The 27,109-nt window shown below is 37.8% G+C and overlaps 1 protein-coding gene across 10 annotated transcripts in view; it reads right to left on the reverse strand.

The window, feature by feature from the left end:
* lrrfip1a (leucine rich repeat (in FLII) interacting protein 1a) overlaps nucleotides 1–24,899 on the reverse strand; it is a 29,390-nt gene extending 4,491 nt beyond the window's left edge. Inside the window, exons 1-19 of one of the 10 annotated variants that reach the window (XM_063005782.1) lie at nucleotides 24,433–24,899; nucleotides 17,820–17,906; nucleotides 15,967–15,984; nucleotides 15,706–15,762; nucleotides 14,246–14,290; nucleotides 13,805–13,855; nucleotides 11,218–11,289; nucleotides 11,060–11,101; nucleotides 9,022–9,099; nucleotides 8,763–8,864; nucleotides 8,389–8,424; nucleotides 8,134–8,259; nucleotides 7,143–7,214; nucleotides 5,439–5,609; nucleotides 5,250–5,342; nucleotides 5,011–5,103; nucleotides 4,737–4,829; nucleotides 4,440–4,536; nucleotides 1,111–3,162 (exon numbers count right to left, since the gene is read on the reverse strand). In XM_063005782.1, coding sequence (XP_062861852.1) covers nucleotides 1,808–3,162; nucleotides 4,440–4,536; nucleotides 4,737–4,829; nucleotides 5,011–5,103; nucleotides 5,250–5,342; nucleotides 5,439–5,609; nucleotides 7,143–7,214; nucleotides 8,134–8,259; nucleotides 8,389–8,424; nucleotides 8,763–8,864; nucleotides 9,022–9,099; nucleotides 11,060–11,101; nucleotides 11,218–11,289; nucleotides 13,805–13,855; nucleotides 14,246–14,290; nucleotides 15,706–15,762; nucleotides 15,967–15,984; nucleotides 17,820–17,906; nucleotides 24,433–24,522 — 2,778 coding nt within the window. In that variant the 5' untranslated portion in view covers nucleotides 24,523–24,899 and the 3' untranslated portion in view covers nucleotides 1,111–1,807. Of the gene's footprint in view, nucleotides 1–1,110; nucleotides 3,163–4,439; nucleotides 4,537–4,736; nucleotides 4,891–5,010; nucleotides 5,104–5,249; nucleotides 5,343–5,438; nucleotides 5,610–7,142; nucleotides 7,215–8,133; nucleotides 8,260–8,388; nucleotides 8,425–8,741; nucleotides 8,865–9,021; nucleotides 9,100–11,059; nucleotides 11,102–11,217; nucleotides 11,290–13,804; nucleotides 13,856–14,245; nucleotides 14,291–15,705; nucleotides 15,763–15,966; nucleotides 15,985–17,819; nucleotides 17,907–24,432 lie in introns of those variants that run through there. The other 9 variants (XM_063005781.1, XM_063005788.1, XM_063005783.1 and 6 more) reach the window with 9 other exon arrangements.
* Between the last annotated feature and the right edge of the window lie 2,210 nt (nucleotides 24,900–27,109).

The raw sequence follows: 27,109 nt of genomic DNA on the forward strand, positions 1-27,109 counted from the left end.
AGTTTTTTTTGTTCCCGATCCCGATTATTAATTTTGATCCCGATCCGATACCGAGTCTCAAACCGATACTTGTATTTTCTAGATATTGTCTAGATAAGAACTGGATAATACTGTTCACACAGTGCACACTTCAAGTACATTACAGTTATTCAAATTAATCCAATGTATATGTTTAACAACTAAATAGCTCTGCAGTGCTGAAGGAAAAAAATGCTGCATCCAAGCTATTGGCTTAATGTTTTGTATTTTTACAAAATCAATCAAAATGATTGAGATAATTACAGTTTTACTTTAAACTTTACATTCGAAGAAAAAAAATCTGTTTAATGCAGGGATGCACTAAAAATGAACAGAAATCTGTGTAACAGCTTAACTTGAATATAAGAAAAAAAGTTACTTAAAAGCATTACAGTAAAACCTGAATACCAAAATAAAATGGAAAGGCTCTTTTGTTTTGAAGGAAAGCCAGTTCTTAAAGTGCTTGTATTGTGACAATGGTTTGATGGACGTTTCTACGCGAAGTGAGCGTGTTTTGACCCTTTGGGGTTTCCATAGTGCATGGAACAGCGTGCTTGACTCTAGCTGTCCGCTATTCGGTACCGTAACAGAAGAAGTTAATAAAGTGTTATGCTCCCGACAATATGTGAATATACTGTGTATTTATTTCTTTATTAAACGAGTGCATCACTACGTTGTTTTGTAAACCGGTGTGATCCTTGACTCACACACCATATAAACAGTAAAATTCTACAGTAATGAACGCAGCTCTGCTCCTACCGCCTCGTGAAACGCTCACAGTGCAGACATTACACTTCACTGCTGGACTTGTTTCACTTTCCAATTTCAAACTATTTCCACACAGCGGACATGCTGATGTAAAACAAAAGATCGAATTATGATCGGCATTAGTAAAGCCGATTCCGATCAGTTAAAAAATGCCTTGATCGGCCCCGATCCCGATCTTTGAGATCGGATCGGGACATCCCTAATCTAAAGTGCACCTACATAATTTATCAAATATCAAAAAACACACCTTTACAGAAACTAGAAAACAAATAATATAAACATGCTGCAGTTTATTAATATTTTATTTTAAAGAGTTTTCGATTACAGAATGGAATGTATCAGATAATTGAATGACATGATATTAGAGAGCAAAATGTGAAACCAATGCAAAGCTTTCCAGTACAAATGCAAGATTGATACAGAGCTGCAAGTAGTCACCAGTTTAAGGAACTCATTTTATTTGCACTATACCAGAAATGCAAAATCCAGTTTGCTACTGCTGTTCCTGCTTGCAATATTTTTAAAGAGAGAAAAAGTATACACTGTGCGAGTGGTAGGACCTTACACACTATAAGCTGTAATGACATTACCAACCCATTAGCAATCGAATTTTCTTCTGACATCATGTGCAATATGGTCTGACTTATTTGGAATGTAACACAATCACACTACAATGATCCACATACAGATGTACAACAATTACTGAAATGTTTGAAACAGTTGTGTGTTTAGACTGATTTCCCACATAAAACAATTATTTATAGTCTATATTTAGATGCAGTTATATAATAAATAACTTTAGCAGTCCTACTTAGTCTCTGGAGATCTTCTTTTCACTATTCTTTTCAGATTTAAACCCTTTAACCTCCTTCCCTTCCAAATTTGGACATCCACAAGGAATAGAGCTACCAGCCTAAGGTTCTGACAACTAAATGCTTTTTCATGCTTGACTCCAGCACTGGGCTCCAGTTCTTTATATTTTTAAATATCATTAGTAGGTTTCCCAGTTGCCAACATTCTGCTAATCTATTTGTAGTTCTTGATCGACACTTGTATTCTGAGCATTTAAAACCATCTGTGTTTCACCGGTTTGCTCAGAACAAGCGGCAATGCTTTCATGGTCTTGCTGACACTCAGTATGCATAGGTTCTTCTGATCCCATGTCCGCTATATCTGGTTTGGCAGAAAGACATTCAGTGGTACCCTCTGTTGGTTCCTCTAAATGTAGACCACCAGACTCAGGTGATTCGGCACATTCATCATCTTCGTCCAACTTTACCTTGGATTCATGTCCCGCAAGTAAGTCCTGATCGTCTTTCACCTCTTCAGAAAGCTGTGCTGCATCCTTGGCATGACTTTGATCTTCTAAAGGCACATCACTCCTGTTTGAGCCCATGTATGTTTCTGCAACCATGTCTACCAACTGGGCACCCTGCTCATCAATGGCAGGAGTGTCATCCATGTTACTTAGCAATGTTGCTTCAGCATTTGTAGTAACTAACTGATCACTAGATTTGACATCACTGGTGGTACTTTGAAATGGCAAGTCATCAGTTGGGATGTTACTATCAATGATGGGTGCTGAGTCAGAACCTTGCACATTAGTGGCTGATTTTAAGATATCAGTATCATGGATTTGAAATTCGCCAGAATCATCCTCATTTTTTACTGGGTCCATTTTTGCTTCATTATTCAACTGAGTTGCTATTTGTTCACTTTTTGCTGATTCACGTGAGGGTTCCGGCTGCTGTTCATTTAGGTTCCCTGTCTCAGCATTACCCTCTTTTTCATGGCAATCTTGCTTTTGTTTATGCTTGCTTTTTCTCTTCTTTTTCTTCTTTTTTCCAGAAGCACATAAATTTTTTGACTGCGAGTCGTTTGCATCTATTTTTTCTGATGGAACCTCAGAAATCTTTTCAGCCTGAATATTCCTGACCACATTTTCACAAACCTGTTTTTCATCTTCTGCTAATATTTCCTCTTTTACTGTCTCTTGACTTTGAACAAAAACTGGACTCTTTTGGTCTGTCCTCACATCCTTCCTAGTAATGGCAACAGGCTCAAATTCAACCACTTCACCTTTTAGGTTTTTCTCCACAACTACTTCTTCAACCTCATCCTTTAACTCTGTTTTAGAAACTGGCACGCTAGTGTCAACATCACAGTTTTGAAATGCCCTTAAGTCCTTGTTTAGGTCATTTCCTTGGTTTACATCCTCCTTTTGTGCCACCAAACAAGACTCGGAAGAACCTCCTGAAACATGCGAAGGCGGACCATTCTCTTGCAATCCATGATCAAAGTGCCTTGGTTGTTGGAATTGGCTTCCTCTGGAACCCCCTAGATTTTCATCTCTACCCAGCTGCCACTCCTGGGTGCCTGGGAGATTTATTGAAGAGTCAGTGGTAGAGACCATAAGAAAAGAGTCGGCTGTCAAATATTTGCATTGCTAACATACAGTAGAAGGCTGCAGTAACAAATAAAGAACATAGAAAAGGGAAAAGGGCTCCAAAGCAAGAGCTGTTTATCTACTGCAAATATTTATGACAGATGAGCATTTAACAAGTCATTGTAAATGTCTACTCAGGGGTCAAACAAACTAAGGATAAGAAAAGGACAAACTAAAGTATATATCCAATTGTTGTTTTAATTTTAAATTTAAATGTTAAAAGTACCACAGAAATGTGCAGCATGGCTGTAATGGTCAAGTTCCAAAAGATATCATCCAAATCCTGTATTACTCGCATACTCTCATACTGATAATTCCAATAAAGACTAGCCAAGGTAAATCATTTATCTGCATAGCTGATTTGGCACATATTTTATACTGAATGCCCTTCCTGGCGCAACCCTTCTATTTTTGCCGGCTTGGGACAGGCACTTAGAGTGCACTGATGTGTATCTCCCCCAATGGCTAAATTAACGTAATGCCATGCATCGTTTGCATTCACGAGCCAGGCCTGGGATCCAAAACCCCGGGACTCAGACAGCAGCATGGCTCTTACATTACACCAGACAAGCATATTACCCTAATACTAAAGAATCCCCACTATTGGTAGAACCTTGATTTTGGGGGTGTTTAGTTTGTTAGCTTGGGAAGGGGGGGGGGTTCTTAGCATGATTCTCCATATTCGATATGGCTCTGTGTGGGAAGCCAGCAGTGGCAGGTGATAGGAAGCGGCCACAGATTGGACATGTTTCTGCTTGAAAAGATAGGGGGTTCTGCAAGATTGCAAAATCTTGAATTGGAAATGAAGAGATTGCGAGATAAAAGGAGGGGAAAACCAGTATAACCACAGAGCTTTTGGACAAGGAAGATGGAACATCTTTTATTACTTACACCAAAAAAATCCTTTTTCAGAGACAGACCGTAAAGCTCAGATCAACAAACGCTAGCAATTTTTAGCCATAAGACTTAGGAAGCAGAAAGACACATTTTGTTTAGACACAAAAGGACTGCATTACCATCTGACTTTGAAAGTATAAGGGAAGTACAAGAAAGCAGCAGAATGACATTTTCAGAAACAATTCATCTGTGTTCAGCATGCCAAGGCACACAACTATAAATAATGAGCTATTATAAGTGTTAGCTTTGGCTTGTGCAGTGCAAGAAACAAACATAATTTTAGTAACGGTTATGTAACTATGTAACTTACCTAGTATACTGCTGCCCTGCTGCACGTCATTGCCTGATGATCCATCTGCTACGTCCTTATGGGTGTTTAAGTCAGATCCGATGACAATGCCATGTTTCTGAACAGAATATTGTAAGGTTGAAATGATTGTTTAATTGACTCTCGAATGTTGTTGTCAATACGTTCAAATCCAGAATAATAGGCTTCAAGTGCAAATAAGTCAGCCCTTTCTCTTCCACAGCTGTGTGGAACCAAGTTCCTTTAACAATTTGTGTATTGTTTACAATTCAGGCCACACCCTTGCACATATTTCAGTACCTTTAAAATGTCTTTGAGCTGAACCACTTCGTCCCTGAGCTCATCTCGCTCATTTCGGATCGCATCCGAATACTCCTTCTGCTTTTCTAACGCCTGAGCAGCACCCGGTAGAGTTGGAAAAGGTGAAGCGGGAGCAAAGCATGGAAATAAAAGACTGAACTCATAAGGAAAGGATAAAGAGCAAGTGCATAAAGACAGCAAAGTAAGCATATGGATAAGTGTGGTCTGTTTAAAAACAATAACAAATGAAAAAACATGAAGCTGGACAGCATACCCCGACTTTTTTATTCTTCCATTCGATAGTTTCCTGCAGGTCTGAAATCTCCCTAACAAAGCCATCTTGTTTGAGTCGCAACTGACGTATCTCCTGGCAGCAGGATGAAGGTGGAATGATGGAAAAAGGTGAAAGGAGCACAGAAAGAGGGAAACAAAAGAGCGAATAAAAAGGCAATGCTTTTGAATGCATTGCCGTGATGGGAAGTGGTTAAGAACAGTAGCTGAGGTCTCACTTACAGTCAGTAGCTCATCACTTTGCTTCAGTGTTTCTTTTAGTTCATCGAACTTGAACTGCAGTATACTGTGGGCATGCTTCTCTCGCTCCAGATCCTAAAAGTACAGTGGATAAGAAAACTGAAATGATGAATAATTGTACAAATGCATATTAATTAGAGAAAAAATATCAAAAAGAACAAAAGTGAATACCTTACTCTTCTCCCCGAGCTCTCTTCGAGTCTCAGCAAGAAGCTCCTCAAGCTCCATTAAGGAGTCTTTTAATGTGTCTACCTCGTACATGAAATTGGACTTCTCGTTATCCAGTTGAGCGTTGGACACCATGGCCTTGCGATACTTTTCCTCCATTTCTACCAGGGAATCCTAAAAGAATATGACAGCATGTATCTTGAGCATAAGAAAGAATACAAACACAAAACCCGACTTCCAAAAATGTTGGGACTGTACATAAAATAAAGAAAATGAAAAAGAAAGCATTGCAAATTATTTAATTTTTAAAAATTACAAAAAGTCACTTCATTAAAATGTATTTATTTTAAAAATATACTAATAGTTCCTAATTTGACATCTGAAGTTAAGACAGGGGCAATACAAGACACGTCTTTTGGAGATGCCACTATCATGTTTCAGTATATTAAGAGGCAAAATCATTAACTAGCAAGAATAGGTTAAAGTTCTTTGAGGCAAAAAAGTCCTGCTTGCAGTCCCAACTACATTAAAAGTGCTGTAAAGAACAATACCAAATGCTTGTGACCTTCAATCTCTCAGATGGCATTGCATTAAACATAAACAAGCCTCTGTAATGAATATAACCACATGGGTGTAGGAATACTATTTAAGTTTTGGTCAATCGTCTGAAACCATTTAATGCAACAAATGTAAAGGATGAAAAATAAAAAGAGCATTAACAAAAGAGCCAAAAGAAAAGGAATGCTACAGACTGCAAAGATGGTACAGGGAAAAATTGGGCTAACTTTAGCTTTTTGCATTGTACAAAGCCCTGCAATGGGTCTAGGGTGTTCCTGCCCAGGGACCTGACCTTTCATCAAAGCAGTAGATAAAAAATAATGATTTGGAAAAAATAGAATTTTAAGATAGAGGTGCTGAAATGACATTAGCCTTATAGTAATAGTTGATGTTTTTTTACTATCAATTTTCTGCTTTAGCAGTTATAAGAGTTCTCACATTTCCAAGTGTTTCTGCAGTAGTTTTGCAGTTTATTGCCAGTGGTAAGACATGCTGACAACTGCAAATGTAACACTATGTTAAACTTTAAATGTACATAACATGATGTGTGGCAGTGGTGACTTTGTGATTAAGTAGTGGACTATAGACAAAAAGGTCAAGGGTTTAAACCTTGCCATTACCAAACTGCCATTATTGGAGTGACCCTTAACACACTGGTGCATGATTGTGTTTTCTTAACAGTAAACTGTTTGCAAAAATATATTGTTACGGAATAAAGTAAAGTCCTAAGCTCTGAACTACACAATAACGAAGGAAAAATATTTTCTGGTCTGACAATATAAAAACTTATTAATAACTAAGAATTGTTTGGGCAGAAAAATCAGGCACTGACACGGCATATTGCCTGGCTAATACCATCTCTACACAAAGTGGTGGCCCCTCATGCTAAGGGGGTGCTTCTGAACAGCAGGGACTGAAGAGTTGAGAAACGGAACGTATTTAACTGCAAAAGTATTCTTGATGAAAACCTTCTTCAGAGTACACACAAACTAAGACTAGGATAACAGTCCACATTCTGATACAGCCAAAATAACACTGGAGTGGATTTAAGGCAGGAGTAACCCAGTCAAAGACCAATCAGGTTTGTGAATACTTTCTGAATCCAATGTCAATATATCCTACTTTCTAGATTTTAACTGTACTCTATACCTTGACTTCTTTGAGGCTCTGCATATACTTGGCCTCGACATTCTGGATCTGATCCTTAAGCTCATGAATCTCCTAAATAAAAAGCATAGAGAAGCAAGAGTGAGAAAAGGCAAAACAAGTGAGTAAACATCAGAGAAGGAGACAAGCAAAGGCAACACTTTGCAAAGAGAGGCATTTAGAGCAGCATGCATGTATACAGGTGCAATCAGAAATATTTTAAATGCACTAAAATGTTTGCGCTGATGTATATGGATGTGAGTCGAATGAAAATATACAACAAGAAGTCTCAGTAAGAAGAGTGCACTTAATGTTAAAGAGTATCTTAAAGAAAAATGGGCAGCAGTAGCTCAGCTGATAAGGTTCTGGTTTTTGGTTCAAGCCCCATCACCACAAAATTGACACTGTTGGCCCCTTAGCAAGGTCCTTAACCTTCAACTGCTTGGATTGTATTCAATCACACGTCTGGGTGATGCTGTGGTAAATTAGACTAGCCCACTACCACTGGGATCCAGGTTTCTAATCCCCAGAGGTGCTATCGGCCGGTTCAGTGTCTACATACAGACACGATTGGCTTTGTCTGAGAGGGGATGTGACCGAGGCCTCGGGATAGATTGGTGTTCAACCCGGGTGTGTTTGACATTGCACCCAGTGATTCCAGAAAAGCTGGACCCATGGCGACAAGGGTAGGTAAAACATAAAAATGAAATGAAATGTATTCAGTCACACTTGTAAGTCGCTTTGGATAAATTGTCTACTATAGGCCGTAAATGTAATAAAGAAAAGCTCTTCAAAACATTAAAATGTTCAGTTTAAAAGGTTGTGAATATGCAAATTTACTCTGCATGTTTAATTGTCCTGTTGGCAACATACACTTCAATAGAAAATGTAATAAAAACTGTCAATTATAAAAAAATGTATGCGTGTGAACCTCGATTAACAATTCATGGCTAATTTGAATGGGAAATTTGAGTAGATATACGTAGATAAGTACCTTCAGCTCATGTAAGGAGGCCTCTGTGTCTGCAGTGACAGATGAATCTCCACTTCCTCTGCGTGAGGACGTTCCGCCGTGTGAGGTAAGCGTAACAGTAGACATAGCTGACACTCGAGAAGAGCCCTGAAAAACCAAACCAACTGTTACATTCCCTGATATTTACTCACTAATTCATCAATATTGACTTATTTACTAATATAAAAGATGGTTTCAAGGGATAGTCAAGAAGAAGAAAGGGGTGCTTGTGTTAACCTTTTCAAAGGTTTCTCTTTCTAACCTGTCATCCAACTGTAGGAAAGATAAATAAAAATAAATAAATAGATGTAAAAATGTTTCAAACCAGGAAGGAACACCCAAGCATGATAATAAAAGGTAATAATTCTATTAAGTACTTAATGGTAAAACATCAGTTGAGGTTACGTCAAGCAGGGAAGTTTATCAACACAGGAAGTGCATCACATGTCAGGCGCTGCAAACTGTTTAGGCACTCATTTTATGTATTCTCATTTAAGTCTTCCATGCAATTCACAAAACCATCACAGCATTCGGGACGTTCATTCCTTTTTTAGCACCGTAACTCACAGATAAAATACATGCCGTCATACCCTAAGCAGCTTGCCACTCACGTTTGGCAAATCTGGAATAGTCACATAATCCAAGTCTCTAGATAAGCCACTGCTGTTAGCCGCCTTTCGTAAAAAACTGGCCACTGAACTGCTGCTGTTCTCCTGGAAACCACCAAGACGAACAAATATATATAGACAGCGTACATTTGCCATGGTAATAACCACAGTAAACAAACCCTTTGCTGATAAGCATTGTTACAGGTATTATGACATATCTCTGGTAGCTGTGTATTATACTCTGACTAAAAATAAAGCTCACCACAGGACTGGCACATCTGGAGCTTGTCCTGGATGATGTTCTGGAACTTGAACGCAGAAGACCACTATACTCAGACAGCTAGGAGCGAGGGAGGGACACAAAGACATGTATACACGTGTGGAAAGTAAAGAAAATCTGGCTGCATTAACATGATACGTGGCTTTAGTGCTGGCTGTGCCTTTGCTTTCTATGGCTTGATTCAATGCCGCCATTCTAGTGTTGTGCGCCGAGCAGATTTGCTGCTTTACAGCTTGGTTTATACCGCTTGCAAAGTTTAATCTGATTAAGCATTGACCCAGTTTGATGTTTTCAAAACGCTACCAATAAGACAAATTCTTACTGTTCCACAGGAACCAAAAGGGTTCTATTCCAGTTTATATAAGAACCATGGCATTGTCAGACATTGTCCAACATAGCAAAAAGTAAGCTGTGCAATAAGGAAACCGGGTTTGCATTTTAGATAGCGATTCCATGTTTCCTAATACTGGAATGGCTTGTTGTGAATTTGCAGCTCTTGAATAACATTTACCCTTTGTACCATGAACCTTGAAGCAATTAAGTTTCCTGAACCCACTTCCTGTTTTTAATCTTCCAACGTCTCCAAATGCTCGGTGCTAATGAGCGGTGGCAATGTTACTGTTTTAAACTACAGTTCATAGAAAACTGCATTTGAATAAACAGTCAATGCCATTAGTCAATACTGTGTGATGTTTTTAAGCTTGGCGCTCAGTGGCACAACCAGTAGAAAGAGATTTTGGCAAGTATCATGTGAAAATTAAACACAACAATAATCAGCAAAATGCCCCCAGCTTCATGGTGAATGAAGCACATAATGCTTATCATGTGAAAGCAGCCTTAGAGTGACTGAGCAAAATCTTAACAAACGCATGCATTTTACCAAAACCGAACACGACACACACAAAGATCCAATGAAAACTGAAAGAGCTTCAAATCTGATCTGACATCATTATCCTCTCAAGCCACCAACATCTCCAAACAAGATCACGTGTGATCATGCACACACAGGGCACAGCAGCACAATCAAGATTTTAGTTTTCCATTTGAATATCAAATAAAATTATTTACTGAAGCCAGGATGCTCAGGTGGTGCGGTGGTAAATTACGCTAACCCATTACCAAAATCCCCAGCTGTGCTATTATTGGCTATATACTATAGATAAATAAAACAAGTTCATAGCTATTTATTGTAGACTTTTGTAATAAAATAATGCAAATGGTGTAATTAAACTATTATTTATTCACAAGAGATGATTTATATGTTATTAGTGCATACAAATAAAAAGCTATAGGAATACAGTAGCATAAGTCTATAGCAACAACCATCATAGTGAAACCTGTAAAGGTATGGGGCTATGAAGAATTGAATTAGCAGACGGCAAAATGTATAGAATTGCTTTAGACAGTTGACCTACTGTTCACACTGACCGATCCAGGTTATACAGACTTTAATCATTATAAAAAGGCAAGGAATTAATTAAATGCAAGTCCATTTAAGGTTATAAGAGGAGTGCATTCTCAAATGTAAGAAAAACAACAAAAGAAAAGCAAGATAATAGAGAAAAATCACCAAACGAGCTAAAGCACTGAAAGCGTATAACAGAATGAGTCTGGTTAAGTGAGTCTCTCTACTCCTGAAGTGAAAGCTTCAGGAACAGACACAAAGCACATTTGCATTTACAGCATTTAGCGGGCACTTTTATGCAAAACCACTTACAACTGTCACTGAATACAATCCAAGCAATTCAAAAGCAGCAACCTGGCAGTGGTGGGGTTCAAAATAGCAATCTTCCAATTACTAGTTCAGGACCTTAACCAGGCCTCTTAGCACACTGTCTATGATAGGGGTCCCCAACATGTGCAACATGTGCACAGCAAGTGCAAAAAATTTGCAAAACAATCATGCAAAAACTCATTAGATTACTAAACAATTGTTCATTCATGCTTAAAATAAATTTAAAAAAGGACTAACAAATGCTATGGTAAATTAACACTGCACACAGTTAGTGATAATACAAACCCGGCCAGAAACTGAGCTGTAATCATCATCATAGCCATTGCTCTGCGAGGCGGGAAATGAGGCGCACAAAGGAATACGCATTATTAATGCTGCTTTCAAAATAAAAATGTATTAAAAAAGCATTTTAAAACACAGTCTGTACAGTGCTGATCACATACAAATTCAGGAGAGTGCTTCATCTTTTTCTTCTTCTTTGAGCTCTTGTGAGTGGGTAAGGACATTTGAGATAGCTGTATTGAACGGAGTGTAAAAAGTATAATAGTATTAATGTATCAATAACATGCAAAATGTAGGTAACACTTCAAGGTAATTTAAACTACAAGAGCAAAATATAAAAATAAAATGTACAGCATTAGGTGGCTCAAGTGGTGCAGTGGTAAATCACACTAGTGGTAGCCCATTACCACTGAGATTTTACTTTTAAATCTCAGCTGTGTTATTGGCCTGGAAAAATGGTTATTTCAGCAGTTCCGAATGTCACAGGTACAGAAGTATAACCCCTGGATATGGCATTGGAGCCCTTACAGCGAGGGTTAATAGGTTACATCTTTGTGATACAGATGTAAATCCAAGCATTTTACTTTTTTGGTCCATGTGTCCAGTAGGTATTCCTCACTTGGCAACACATCCACTGAGAAAACTATTGATAGTACTACACAGCTCTCTAAACTCTTATTCGTCTGACCAAGTCCTGGCTTAGCCCTTATGAGTAGTTAGCCCTAAATAGATCAGCAGTTACTAGAAATAGTTATGTTCATAAGCAGCATCTAAACTTTAAAATAAACTGATGAGGTCATGAACTGTGGCTACTCCTCCTTCACAAGCATTTAAAGTATAAATGCTTGAGGGAGGAGTAGCCACAGTTCATGACCAGGTCAGTTGATTTGAAAATAGTGGCTTTCTTTTTAACTTTTTGAAGGCTTTAATATCATCTGTGAAAAATAACATAATCCACTTCAGATGGCTTTAAAGTCTAAATTAGAATCTACTGGTTTCACTCAGAATGTAATGGGTCCTACACACAGCTTTGACCATACTCTAGAAGCAAACTAATGATTGGTATTTACATAAACAAGCTGTTATCTTACCATAAAATATCTCAGAACAGTATTTACACATTGCAAAACCAATGATATCTGTCTACCATTTTGCAATCATATTGAGGACAATATAAGCTCTACTACTGCAGCTGTGTTAAATAAAAACCTGAATTAACGACTGTCAGATCAGAGCTCAAACAGCTTGAACAGGCAACTAACACTTTAGTCTGTTTCGCTGGATATTGTTGCTGCAGTCAGAACTATTCAGGAGAAAATTGCTCCACAGTAGACAACACACATGCTCTAAAACAAACAGTCTAGAAACTGGAGTATAAATTGTAACACACAACTGTTTCAGATAGCATAAAGAAATAACCATAGCCATCCACTTCAGTTAAAAACATCAGAACTTACTAGAAACAGGGGTAACTTACTAGGAGTAATGTAGTATTGATGAGATGCAGCAATAGTGTTCATAACTAAAACGTCTCAGGCATTGTCACTTCTACTTAATTCTATTTAAACATTTACTTAAACGATTCCCTGCCATCATAAAACCCTCTATCACTATACAACGTGATATTTTAGTGACATGTTATAAAATACTTTAGGTTTCCTCTATTATTTACACATTACATACTACCTTTAGGAATTTTTTTTCTATTGTCATACCTTCTGGCCCTCTAATGAGTTGAGCTAGATGGTGATGGGCTGTGCTGCACTGCATAAGACAAATAGAGCCGTTTTTTATTTTATTTTGGATATTAAGTTGCTGTCGTTTAGCCTCTAATATACAACTACTTAGGTCTAGATATGCTCTTATAATGAGAGCCTTGGAGTCTCATGCTATACAATAAACAACTGACTCTTATTTACAGATTATAGTCGTCCCCCACCAAAAAAAACAAAAAACAAAACTTAGCCCAGACCAAATCATTTACGCTTAAGGCCATCATGCTGCAAAAGCTGTTTCATTCTGGGCTACTGGTATCATGGAAATCTGTAGTGACTATACCCACAACCAACATTATATCAAGACACTCACTAGACATTACTGTATTACTGACTACACTTTGATATGATGACAAACGTTTGTGGTGCATACATTATGCTTCTTTGTTTGTGATATTTTTTATTTTCTTTTTGTATTTTAACATCTAATCTTAATTTATCCAAATATCATTCAGACAGTCCAAAGGGAACAGGTCCCCTTTGAGTCTAGTTCCTCTTAAGGTTTTTTTCTTATAATATTTAGGTTGTTTTTCCTTGCCACTGTCAGCCTAGGCCTACTTATCAGTGGTTTTAGACCTTGATTTCTGTTAAGCTGCTTTGAGACCACATTTATTGTGATAAGCATGATACATATAAAAAAAACTTTGTTGTGCAGTGCTTTGCCAAAGTGCTAAAAAGCAGTACAATAGAACAGGCAGTCATTGTCGTTCCTACATTCCACTCAATGCTTCTCTGCTAAAAAGGACAAGACCCAACTCCAAAATGTGCATGAACATTCAGACAAATAATAACACCCTTACAACTATGTACACTGGCCAGACCAAACAAAAATAAAACCTTGAGACTTTCATAAGCTTGTGGAACCAAAGAACAAATAATACTGAAGGTCAACATTTTCAGTAAATGAAAGAATGACACAGCGCTGAATTGCATCAGCACAATTGCAAACGTATAATAACAACTGTCCACTGACCCGTGTGCTGCTCTTGCTCCCCACCGACATCCGTTCTTCATCATCTGACATCTGCAAAAACAACAACAACAACAAAAAAAATCAAAAACAGACACCAGTTACATTTTAATTTCAGGTGGCACTAAATCTGCACCTGGATCCAGATCTGATGATCTGCACCTGGATGTTCATGTTGTTGTCGTCATAGATTTCCTGATTATTATTTTATTGCTTTTGTTCCTTCAAATACGACAGTAAATAATAATGTAAGTGCAGCATCAGTAAAACCAACATTTCATAATCTATGCCTAAAATATGAAATAGCTTTGCATCAATAAGAGGAAAATCTGCACCATGGCTTTCCTCAAACTGTTTCACTTATTACAACAAAATACCAAGACAGACAGAAATCAAGTTCACAAATGGGTGGCAGCACAAAGGAAAGATGTGAATGATACAAACCGAGCCATGTCTTCGTGAGTGGCGTGTATACCGCTCACTGTCCTCCTAGAAGGCAGCATAACGTCAAATTGGGAAAAGAGAAGAAGGAAAAGAGTAAAGCGTCAAAAAAAGTCAAGAGTATATGGAAATAAGAGCAGAAAAGAACTACTAATCACAGCCATGTAAGCAGTAAGTATAAAAATAAGTAGTCTAAATACTCGGTTGTTGCTGTGGTAAATTAGTCAGTCGGGTGTCTAAATACTGACATAACTGGCTATGCTGAGGAACGGGGAGGAGGATGGCCTTTGGCCCATGGTGGATTAGTGTGTACTACTGCTTTCAGCCCAGTGATTCCAGGGAAACCAAACACACCACAACCCAGACCAGGATAAAGCAGTCATTACACATGAAAATGAAATGAAAAAAAATCTTTTGGCTGTTCTTATTAGGAGTTGCCAAAGCCGATCATTAGTCTCCATCTTGCCCAGTCCTGAGCATTCTCCTCTGTCACCCCAACCCCCTACATGTCCTCCCACATTGCATCCATAAACCTCTTCTATGGCCTTCCTCTTCTCCTACTCCTGCCTGGAGGATCTGCACCCTTGTCCTAATATAATTCTTATCCCTCCTCTGCACATGCCCAAACCATCTCAATCTCACCTAACTTTGGCTCAAAAACATCCTAAATGTGCTGTTCCTCTAATAATTTGTACTGATTTGTAATCTTTTCCTGCCTTGTGCTGGTAAAAAGAAGCAGTTGGCTACTGCACATGCTGGTGGAGGCGTGGATACTACTAGAGTGCAAGAAGAATTGGGGGGAAAATGCATAATAAGACAGCCAACCATAGACTCTCAGCAGTGCAATCGGATGCACTATCAGTGCACTATAATATTTAGTGAAGTAGAAACTTTTAACACTATAGTTAAAAAACTACTTGTAAATAACATAGCAAACAGTTTTATAGCTAACCAGTATCCCAACCTAACACTCTTCTTATTCTTCTTCCGGCTTTTTTCCCTTTTTCAGGGGTCGCCACAGTGAGTCATCCTCATGATCGCTCATTGATTTGGCACAATTTTTACGCCGGATGCCCTTCCTGACACAACCCTCCCGAATTTATCCAGGCTTGGGACCGGCACTACAATGCACTAGTGCATCTAGCGGCTAGGTATCTATAGGACAATTCAGTGTTTCCAATTAACCTGGTGGCATGTTTTTGGACTGTGGGAGGAAACCGGAGTACCCGGAGGAAACCCACGCGGACACGGGGTGAACATGCAAACTCCGCACAGAAAGGACCCGGACCGCCCCACCTGGGGATTGAACCCAGGACCTTCTTGTTGTGAGGCGACAGTGCTACCCACTAAGCCACCGTGCCGCCCCAGTATCCCAAGTAAGTGGACTCAGATTTATAGACCCAACTGTTCAGTAACCTATAAATAACTCTAGAAAGAAATGCACATAAATAAAATCCCAATACCATCCATTGCTCAATGTCCCCCCATTTGCTGTCCAGATTCTCCAAGCCATAGTATTTCTGCGGAAAGAGTGCACATGAAAGAAAAGACAAAGGTGGAAAAATGCTTAAGACAGGTTAACAATTCTGTCATAAGAAAGATAAGGCTGAAAACATTAACAAGATGTTGTATATTTATGGAGACAACAGGAATGAAAATAATGAAACAGCCATTGCAAACATGTTCCCGAAGCAGATCCATAAAAAAGCAAGCAAGCAATTTACCTTCTGGACTTGATAGATCTACAGTTGGAAGGAAGGAAGGAAGGATGGATGGAAGAGCAGCATTGGAAAGTGAGCCGGACAGACAAAAATCAGGGCGAAAAAAACAGAAAAGTACAATGTTACAATGTTATATGATACTATTTGTAGGGAAATGTTATTACAATAGTTATTTTCAAAACTCCTAAACTTCCGCTTTTCAACACAAATTACACCATATTTTTTTTGGATAATATGCACTTACCCAAACAAATTATGCTGGAATTAATAAACTGCTAATGAAATCATGATTGGGGCAGTTGTAGCCTAGTGGTTAAGGTACGGGACTAGTAATCAGAAGGTTGCCGGTTCAAGCCTCACCTCTGCCTCAGGTTGCAGCTGTTGGGCCCTTGAGCAAGGCCCTTAACCCTCAATTGCTTAGATTGTATACTGTCACAACTGTTAGTCGCTTTGGATGAATGCCGAAAATGTAAATGAAAATGTAAATGATTGGTTTTAACATCAGTTTAGCTAGGTTGTTGCAGGCCAATCAAATTCCAAAGCTCTACACTTCTGAACACTAAAGAAGCTGAGTTCAGTCATTACATTTTCTATACGCTAGCCCACTACCACTGAGACCTGGGGTGCAAACCTCAAACAGGCTGTGACTTGGGGGAAATGGCCAAACAGCCTAGCCATTATCGGCGCACTCTCAAGACTGAGGGTTGCGTCAAAGAATAGCTGTGCCAAATCAAAGTATCCACACAAGAATTATCTGCTGTGGCACTCCTAAATATACAGGTGCAATCAAAAGAAAATAAATATATAAAAATACTACAGTTTAAAATAAAAGTTAGGCTTCATTGCTGCTACATCATTTTGGAAATAATGTTACACGTTTATTATCATCAGAAAGCTTTATTGTTCTTAGTCTCAGGTTTTATCACTCAAAACTAATGAATGCTTTTGGGTTTTAAAGTCATTTAAACTGCTCAACAATCACATCTGGCTTATTTCTGATAACAACATGTATGGTATAATACAAAAATATTACTGAGCAACATTTTATGTCTCATACTATACACATTATACTTGCAGCATCTCTAATTTATTAATTTCACATATGTGTATCTGTATCGCACAGTGTATCGAAAAGTATTACCTTCTAAGTGTTTCAGTACCAAGTATTTAGGTTTTTTTGCATATTTATAAATTGATCAGGATCTTTAAACAAATTATTAAAAAGACCCCTTAGTTACTCTTAAATTAAACAATTAAATTAATAACTGGGTTCAGTTAGACCACATACTGACTTTTTTGGTATAAAACCTACATTTAAAATGCTAATCAACATTCACTAAATTAGGCTACGTGAAACTCTGTGATGTGGTTCATATTTTGATGGGGACGCTATACGCTTGTAGCTTAACACATAACCATTGACTACAGATGATTGGGTATCAGTTAAAAGAAACTAGAGGTGCTTGGGTGGTTCAACAGTCTTATATAGCCCACCCATGAATCTCAGATGTGCTTTCTACCAGACAGGTGCACACACAGACATGTCTGGCTGTGTCAGAGGGATGGAGGGAATGGTCTGCAGGGTTCTTCATTGCTGCTGCAACTGCAGTCAGAGGAGATGTGTGATCGTCTGTGGATCTCTACAATCAGAGTCGGGGTCTGCAGCGGCAGAGAAACTTACTACTGGGAAATTGAATATGACTAGATGTAAGGCAGAAACATATTCACAACACTGATTTACATTGACTGCCAGAGAAAACGCTGGGGAACACTCTTTAGTGAGTAAGAGTGAAAGGAATATCGATTCGCATCAATAATCATTCAGTAGACCAGGACATAGAATTTTCAGACTTCACCTCTTTCTGCTGTCTCTCCAGCTCTTTCATGCGGATCTCGCGAGCTTCTGCCCTGGCTGCCCTCTTAGCTGCCAACCGGGCCTCAGCCTGAAAAAAAACAAAACATTTCACTATAAACATGAATTCAATGTTCATTTAAATAAGCTTTAACATTTTTACACAGCTAAAGGAAATAAGCTAAAAAGCAATTTTTTGTTCTTTAATAACAAACATGAATGTCTTGTAACATGCACACTTTTATTATATATGAGTGTGTGTTCTGTTATTTTGCCTTTAATGTAAAACAACCAGAAATGTGGTGTGCTTGTGCTAAATATATAGATTTTGTTCTTTGCACTAGTATAAGGTAGGTTCTGGAAATGGGTTAAGGGGGCTCTAGCATAAATAAGTAAAAAATAAACACTAGCAAACATTAGAGTGGCTTTCTGAAATACATCTGTGCTCAACATCCATTACTTAGTTTCCTTTTTTGTAATGCAGTGAAGCTAAATAGCACCATTAATAATTGCATACAAACTGCATGTTGATTAATATTTAATGCCCATATAGTCTGTATTTAACACACAAATAAACATTTACATAGCTGCATAACTATGTGTGTATGTGTACGTGTGCGTGTCAATAAGTCAAAAGCAAGCTAAAAAGTCCTTAAAAGGAAATGGCTTTTTGTTAAAAAAAATTGAGAGAGAAAGAGTTTGTGTGAGAAAGAGAGAGACTTCCTTCCTGTGACAGTTATAAAACCCACCATCCTAGAAGTAAGCTTAGCTTAGCTATTTTCTTTTACTATTTAACCTAGCTAGTTAATGTGTAAGTCCATTTTATTTAATTATTAACTTTGTGATGCTTTCCTAAGATTTGATGTAGTAAAAGTATCAATAATAAAATTTACAATGTAAACCTTCTAAAAAATGAATGCAGTTTTGTTAGCACTTGCTGTTATGTATATTAATGGTCACCAGACATAATGTGAATTCTTTAAAGACAAACGCTTCCCAACATATTTAGGAACAAAATAAGTAAAATTAAGAAAATTAAATAAGAGGACTGTCTATAAAAACATACATTCTCTGAAAGAAGAGTAATACATAAAATCTTTTAGATATACAGTAGATGACTCGGATATTAGAAAAACCTATCACCTAAAGACAAAACCCTATATCCAGAAAAGTTGGGACATTTTGTAAAATGCAATAAAAACATGAAGCTGTGATTTGTTAATTCTCTTAAACCTTTAACTGTTACGTAACTGACAAAAATATTTAAAGTTTTCTGATGTTCTTACCGACCAACTTCAGTGTATTTTGTAAATGTAAACAAATTTAGAATTTGATGCATGCAACACATTAAAAAAATGTTAAAACAGAGGCATAAATCAGACTATTAATCAGCATATTAATCAGACTCAGTTTGGGAACTAAGGAAACTAATCTTTGCAGTTTTGCTGATGTAATTTTAGCCCATTCTTTCTGTATACAAAACTTCAGCTGTTTGTCAAAGTACTCCCAAGCCTATGTGGCTATATTTATCACAATAGCATGACAAATGCATCCCATGCAAAAGCATCCAAGGGCTAAAAGGTCATGCCTATTTAACAGTACTTAGACTTGACCTAAACAGACAGAGACTTCTCCTGATTTCTTGAATCTTTTTACAATATTATTGATGGTAGATGGTGAAAGACCTGCTCATTGTGGAATGGTTTAAAACAGTGTAACTTGAATACTCAATGAACTTTTAACACATATTTGCTCCTGGGTCAAATTTGTTTTTTGGTGTGCTGCAGGCATCAAATTCAAAATGTGTTTATATTTAAAGAAAACAATTAACATCTACAGTCACTTCTGTGTAATTTTATTACTTAAATAAGGGTTCAAGAGAATGAATAAATCCCAAATTTTACGGAAACTGTGTGTACATTTCACCATTGCAGGAAGTCAGACGCCTGAGTCACTTACACATGAGCACACCCTTCCTGCACTATTTATAAGAGTGACTGTGGGGACAAAGACCACAGGTCTTACTTAGTCCAAACTTTCCTACACTACACAAACTACAAGTACATGCAGTGCCATACAAAAAAGTGTCTACAGCAAGAAAACTAATTTACTTAATATGATAAACATATGAAACCATTACACTACACTTTACTTATCTAAGTTTAAAATATCTGCATTTTTAAAGTTTTAGTTTCTTTATTGACAGTAGGGGATTAAATCATTTCAGAACATTCCCTAAACAAATGTAAAATAAATTAAGGGACATTAATGCTTACATTTTTGCTTACACTAAAGCATATCGTCATGCAATTAACATTATATGCCATGAAGTTCAAAGTGGTTTACAACCAGCAGCCAGAGCATTCGGAAATCCTTAAATCTAAATAGGACACATAGAAGGAAAAAACTAGGCCATTTCTTCCACTTGTCTTTCTCTCACTCTCTTGCTCTTCTCCACAGCTATATTTATATGACCTATAAAAACTGCTGTCCCAAAGTTATTGTAATTAATTCTTTGATTAAACTGTTTTACTGAAATAACAAAAACAATTTGAAATACATTTCTACAAAGTCAACCGAATAAACACAAAATAATGTTATGCGGAAATTTTAAAGGTCACTTAACCTGAAGAGGAATTAAAAGACTATAATAATAACAACAATACCCATAATACCCATTGCTTTACACCAGCTGGACAGCTCAGCTACAGTGTTGTGGGTGAAATTTTTAACATGACTACAATTTACTGTTGTAAATGTGTGATTTGTCAGGTCATTAGAGTAGACATGTAATCCCTGGTACACACAAGAGGCTGGCATTAATCACATCACAGCAGCTTGAAGCACAAGGACAAAGAAACATTCTATATATGCGAGGGTTCTTCAAAAACTTTCCACACTTTTTTTTACGTTATTTATTAAGAATTTAAAAAACAAATGACATCACTTTTCTACATAGTCACCTTCTGATGCATTTTTCCCAGCGTCGTACCAACTTTTTAATGCCATCAGCAAAAAAATGTTTTTGGTTCAGCATGTAGCCACTGATGCACCGCTGCTTTTAAATCATCATCACATGAAAATCTTCTTCCCTTTAAAGCTTCATGCGTCCAAAAAGGTGGAAGTCAGATGGCGCTCTCAGACACGACCAATCACTTCTTCCCCCACCCTCACCATTTCCAACCAAAAGGTAGGATTTTTCTTAAATATACCTGGATTTGGGCAGTTTATCTAAATATTTATGGCTTCATCAGACTGAATGGCAAATATCTGTGAACTGCCATGTTTGGGTGTCACTTTGTAACTCTGGCTGGGTCACTCACTGACATTTAGAGACTTGCTTCCCTTGAGAGTTGTTTGGTTGTACGCTTCAGGTCATTGTCATGTTAAAACATGAACTGCCACTAAAGTCCGAGTTCACACACACTCTGTAAGAGGTTTTACTAAAAGAAACATTCCTGTATTTGGCCCTATTCATCTGTCTCTTAATTCTTACCAGTCTCTCCGTCCTTGCTGCTAAGAAGCATAATGCTTCCCTTACAATGTTTCAACTTAAGGATGGTATAAGCCAGGTGATGTGCAGTGGCAGTTTTTGCCAAAGTGTCATTAGTCGAGAGAATTTTCATCATGTTGCCAGAGTCCTTAACATGCTATTCTATGCATGCTGCCATGTACTTTTTACTTAACACTGGCTCCCATCTTGTCACTCTGCCATAAATGCCTGATTTATGGTGAGCTGCAAAGATGCTTGTCTATTCAAAAGGATGTGACACCTTTCCACAGTCTTTGTGTCTGACTAAATTCATTTCAATTATATACCCCAGAAGACTGGGGTGTTTATATGTACGCTCCACTCAACAGTTTGAAGAAAATCTTCATTTACAGGCATGCTACAGGTAATATGATCCACAACAATGTGCATGTGAAGTACCACTTAGTGTACATGTTACCATGACAACAATACATGAGACTAGCCAGATTAAAGGAGCAGCATGTTACCTGAGATTTCAGTGTTTGTTTTGTTAATTGCTTTAAAACTAAGCCAGACTTAAGAAAATGTCCTTCAGATTCACTTATTAAAGAATGAGCGAGAGTAAACTGTATGTTTTTAATTTGTTCTATCAGTCGTGTGATCCACTGTCGTGTTGAACTTCGTAAAGTTCTGCTATGATGCAAATGCACATGCACAGAATGTACCTAATGATATGTTTAGGACTCAAAAGACGGTCAGTGAATACAAATTAGAATTGGTCCTATGACTTTTATGACTTTTAAAGTTCACAGACAAAGAAAAAATTGAACACAGTTGAGCTGCAACTGTAGCAAGTGGCACTGGTTGCAATTGTTAATTCCAGACCATGTTGAATATTTTCTCATGGTAGTTTGTTTACAAGTATACATTCAGAACAAGACAATACATAAAGAGAAAAAAACATTTATAGAAATCTAGCTGGCATAAATAAGAGTAAACACTTTGCCTGGGCACCTTGTAATGAATCATGTCCTAGTTGGATTTACTTAAGCAGGGTTTCCAATCAATTTTCTGGGAAAGTTGAACATAAAAATATCCTAATCAAAACAACACTGTTTTTGCTGAAGGAAAAAAAAACAAGTGTTATAAAACACTGTGGTGGCTTTTGTTTAGGATTAATAGTGCTAGGTGAAATAGTAAGTAAGTAATAACCCCGAAACTAACAAGTGTAATCTTTGAGAGCAAATGTAAGCCTATGGATAGCAAACAAAAATTGTTGTAGGACTCATATTACAGCTGCTGTTGCTGACAGCTGATCTTAAGGGTCTTCTATTTTTATTCTGGTTACAGAGTCAGCCAAGTTATGAGAGCCAACATGCTGGTTTGTCAGATGTCAGAAAGCATGGGACCGTTCCAGCACAATTTCTACCAAAAAACCAACCTTTTTAAATGTAAAATAAGAATTAAATAACATTTCTGATTGATTTATACCTTAGACTCCAAATGTAATGGTGCAAAATGTCTTTGTTTTTCATTTTACTGATTTAATTTCCTTAACAACTAAGCAAGAATGCATTGCAGTGCAGTTTATTATGTGACTATTCATTTGAGGTCAATTAAGGTAACCAAGGTAGTCATTAACTTTTTTGTTTGGGAAAACAAAACTATATGAACATTTTACCTAGTAAGAAGTAAGTATGTAGAAACTCTCAGCACTCAGTCAATACAAGATGAAGACACAATGTTTACTCTGTACTGGCAATGTGTTACAGACTTCGCAAGTTGTAGTCCATAAACTTAGTGTACTGGAGAATATATTGCTTTTAAATCTCATGTGACAAGGTATCACATACTTATGTACTCACAAGAAATGACTGTGCAAAAACATTTGTCACATGAGTAGCCAGTAAACCCATTACAACTGGCCTGCATCACATTTTCGTAAAATTTACAATAGATGTTATTTAGCTGTCACTAAAAACAATTTAATTTACCTGTCAGTTTCAGAAAGGCCTCTTTTTCCATACATTTTGTATAAGACAATGATTGTTAAGAGTTTAAGAAACCCTATTGTTAATTCATGTCTGATAATTACACCTGGTAATTATTAAATTTGTGGGATGCAGGTATATGCTAGAAACATCTATGTTCTTTAACATTTGTGTTATGTTTAGTTTTATTCTTATGTCCCCTGCCCATCCAGAAAGTGTTTCGTCATTATCACACCTCAGCGTGACATGACCTTTTGAAACAGTATTGTAGCCTTAGAACTAACAAATTGCAAACAAAGAAAACACTATCACGATTTACCAGGTATCAAAAATTTAAATTACAAGGAACAGTAACATTTAACTTTCTTTTGGAGTACAAAAAGCTGTGTAATCCCACAGCTCTAAACAATGCATTTAAAAAATATATGCTTGGAAATATACTACAGAAAAGAACCTGTTCAACTTGCAACATTCATTGGGACTACATTAACTAGCAGGTCCACGCTTTCTGGATAAAAAGGCAAGCTGGCTCATATGTTATTTAATACTTTAGTTTAATATAAATACTGTGATATCACCGGTTCTCTGTATTTCTCTGACAAAAGAGGGGTAAAATGCTTTTAAAATATGGCAGAATGTCTGGTATTAATACATTCGTTCCTTTGCAACAGTTAAGGGGGGAAATTAAACTGTATTTTTGATCAAATAGGTCATGTATGATGTTGCAGGATGTTGTAGGAAAGCAGTACATGTTTGAGTATAGGTTCAAATAACACGTGGTTTACAGATTGTGTTACCCACGCCTGAGACTCAGACTCAAAATCTACTTAGTCCCAATCCGCAGCATGGACTCCAGCACCTGTTACTTAACACCTGTGACTGTATGTCAGTTGCTGCCAAACTTTGGCTTGGTGATCTTTAAAGTCTGAACCAAAATCTTACAGTATTGTGAGTAAATTGCCCCCAACCTGGTCTGAAATAGTAAGTGCCAGTGATGATGTATTTCATGCCAGTTGTTAAGATCTGCAACTGATTGACTATCTGATTTACAGCACAGACAGCTCCTATTTACACCACCTAGTTTAAATAGTTTTGGAGGAGCTACATGGGTAGTTAGATTGAAAGCTGGTCAGGAGAAAACCTGAAGGTCTTACCTCTCTTGCTATTACATTAAGTGCATCTTCTTCTGGAGTCACCCCATTTCTGTTAGGGGTTCTTTTCCGCCCCGGCCCATGAGAACCCATTGGCGGCTTTACTCTCGGCTTCTCTCTTAGATAAAGTGTGAACAAGTGTAATTTTTCATGAAAACTGCCCGGTATCCGAAGCCACGTTCTGTCTGCCGAGAACAAAATCTCTTAAAGCCGAAACTTCTCGTGAATTTCCGGTGGAGAAGCGCTGCGCGTGAGAGCCGCTAATAGTTCATCAACATCCGCCTGCGCGCGCTTCCTTTTCTGTGGCGTTTGTCAAGAAGTATCGTCGAAGAAACAAAACAGAATACATTCAAATAAATATATCGTGTTATCCAGTCCGCTTGTTAACAACACGTGTTTTTGGTAACATTTCCAAATGTGCTTTCAGGTAAGTTCCACAGTTTGGACAGCTGGCAGTCAGGCAGTGTGTTCTCACTCAGCCCGGATTAAATGACACACACCCTCATTACCACTGAGGATGACGGGAGTCCGGAGCTAAAAACAGCTACCTTATCGTTGCCCTGCCTATCGCACTTTAGGACTGGCCAATACTGCGATATATACCGTCTGACGATAATAAAAGTGTTTACCGGTAGTGATTTCACCATATTTTCTACCTCAAATATGCTCTTTTGTTCAAAAGTATAAATACACCCTGTCTAATTACAACCCCAAATCAAAAAAAGTTGGGACAGCATGGAAAATGCAAAAAAAAAAAAAAAAAAAAAGTTTCTTACATTTACTTTGAATTTTATTTGATTGCAGACAGGATGAACCCAAGATATTTCACGTTTTGTCTGGTAAACTTCATTTCATTTACAGTGGCGGCTCTCTCAGGGGGGGCAATTGTTGCGATGATGGCCAAGGTGACCCGTTCAATGGGCAAATTAAAGCTTAAATAAATAACATCTTAATTCATCTGTCAGTTTGCCCTCACAGATAACTTTGAACATGGAGAGAGACCAGCTTTACCATTGATCATAAAATTAAGTAAAGCCTTCACACTAACAATTTCATTCAGTCTTCATCAGATAGCATTTTATTTTAGGTGCAGCAGATCCAGAATAAAGATCGGCATCGGGGCTGATGTGCAATGAATAAAGAAGTACAATTAAACAATTGGAGAGATACAATAAGTGCAATCACAATTCACAATTTAAAAATTACATTACTTACTTGTAATTTACTTGTAGCTTATATGATTTTCCCCCCTTTGTAGATACTTAATGTTTAAATTTGGTCTGGGTGGCCCTAATTCTTAAGTTGCTAATTTATCCTGATTACACGATGGAGTTGCTCCGAACTGAGGTGATGGTAGTCATGGTGACGAGATCGCGACACCAGGTTACGTGTGACGCAAGCACGTAAATGCGAGCCCTCCCGGAAGCCATTCAGAATGTATTGCAGCGCCTGCAGTTCGAAAAAAAGAGCCTCAACATGAGAGTCTATGAGAGCAATCCGGGGCGATTTTCAGTCAGACTGAAATCGCCCCTAAAGGGGCGGTACTGTACGGAACACAACTCGACGCTGATTGGACTACGATATTCCGAGGCAAGACGGTGGTGCGTCGCCTGATCGCCCTAGGGAACGAGCCGCCCCTGTTCATTTATTAATAAACATCCATTCCTGCATTTAAGGCCAGCACGTTACAAAAAAAAAAAAAAAGTTGGGACAGAAAAGAATTTACCATTTTCACCACACTTCAAAAACGTTTTGGCACAGAGGAGACCAAGCAATTTAATGTTTCAGGTTTTATTTCGTCCCATTCTTCCTGCAAACACGTCTTAAGATGTGCAACAGTATGGGGTCGTCGTCGTCGCATTTTTCATTTCAAAATTCTCCACACAGTCTCTACTGGGGACAGGTCAGGACTGCAGGCAGGCCAGGCCAGTACTCGTACCCTCTTCTTCTGCAGACGTCCCTGGAAAAGATGACGTCTTGAAGGCAGCATATGTTGCTTTAAGATCTCAATGTACTTTTCTGCATAATACTGCCATCACAGAAGTGTAAATTACCTTTGCCAAGGGCACTGACACAGACCCATACCATGACAGACCCTGGCATTTGGACATGGCCTTTTTTCACCTCATTACTAGCCCTAAATTGCCCCCGTCCTTACTTATTTTGGAATGTGTTGCTGGCCTGAAATGCAAGAATGGATGTATATTAACAAATTGAAAGACGTTGAGCATACAAAACATGAAATATCTCAGGTTCAAACTGTCTGCAATCAAATAAAAGTCAAAGTAAATGTTTTTTTGTTTTTTGTTTTTAACTGTCCCAACTTTTTCTGATTTGGGGTTGTATTTAGCATGGGTGTTTCAGCCACTCCTCTTGCTAACAGAAATTAAATGTTAACAATAATCTTAAAATTTCATTTTCTTTAACTGCTTTATCCTGGGTAGGGTCGTGGTGGGTCTGGCTTCACCGAGAAACAACTGGGCGCAAGACAGGGATACCCTGGACAGGGCCTTAAAGACAGCTAATTATTTATGTGTAGACACCTTTCTGTGTATATGTTGCATAAACTCACATATTATTTATTTATTAGGATTTTAATGTCATGTTTTACACTTCTGTTACAGTAATGACAAGACAGGTAGTTACTCGTTACACAAGATTCATCAGTTCACAAGTTTAA

Source organism: Trichomycterus rosablanca, chromosome 12 (assembly GCF_030014385.1).
Source record: "Trichomycterus rosablanca isolate fTriRos1 chromosome 12, fTriRos1.hap1, whole genome shotgun sequence".
In the NCBI taxonomy this organism is placed as follows: domain Eukaryota; kingdom Metazoa; phylum Chordata; class Actinopteri; order Siluriformes; family Trichomycteridae; genus Trichomycterus; species Trichomycterus rosablanca.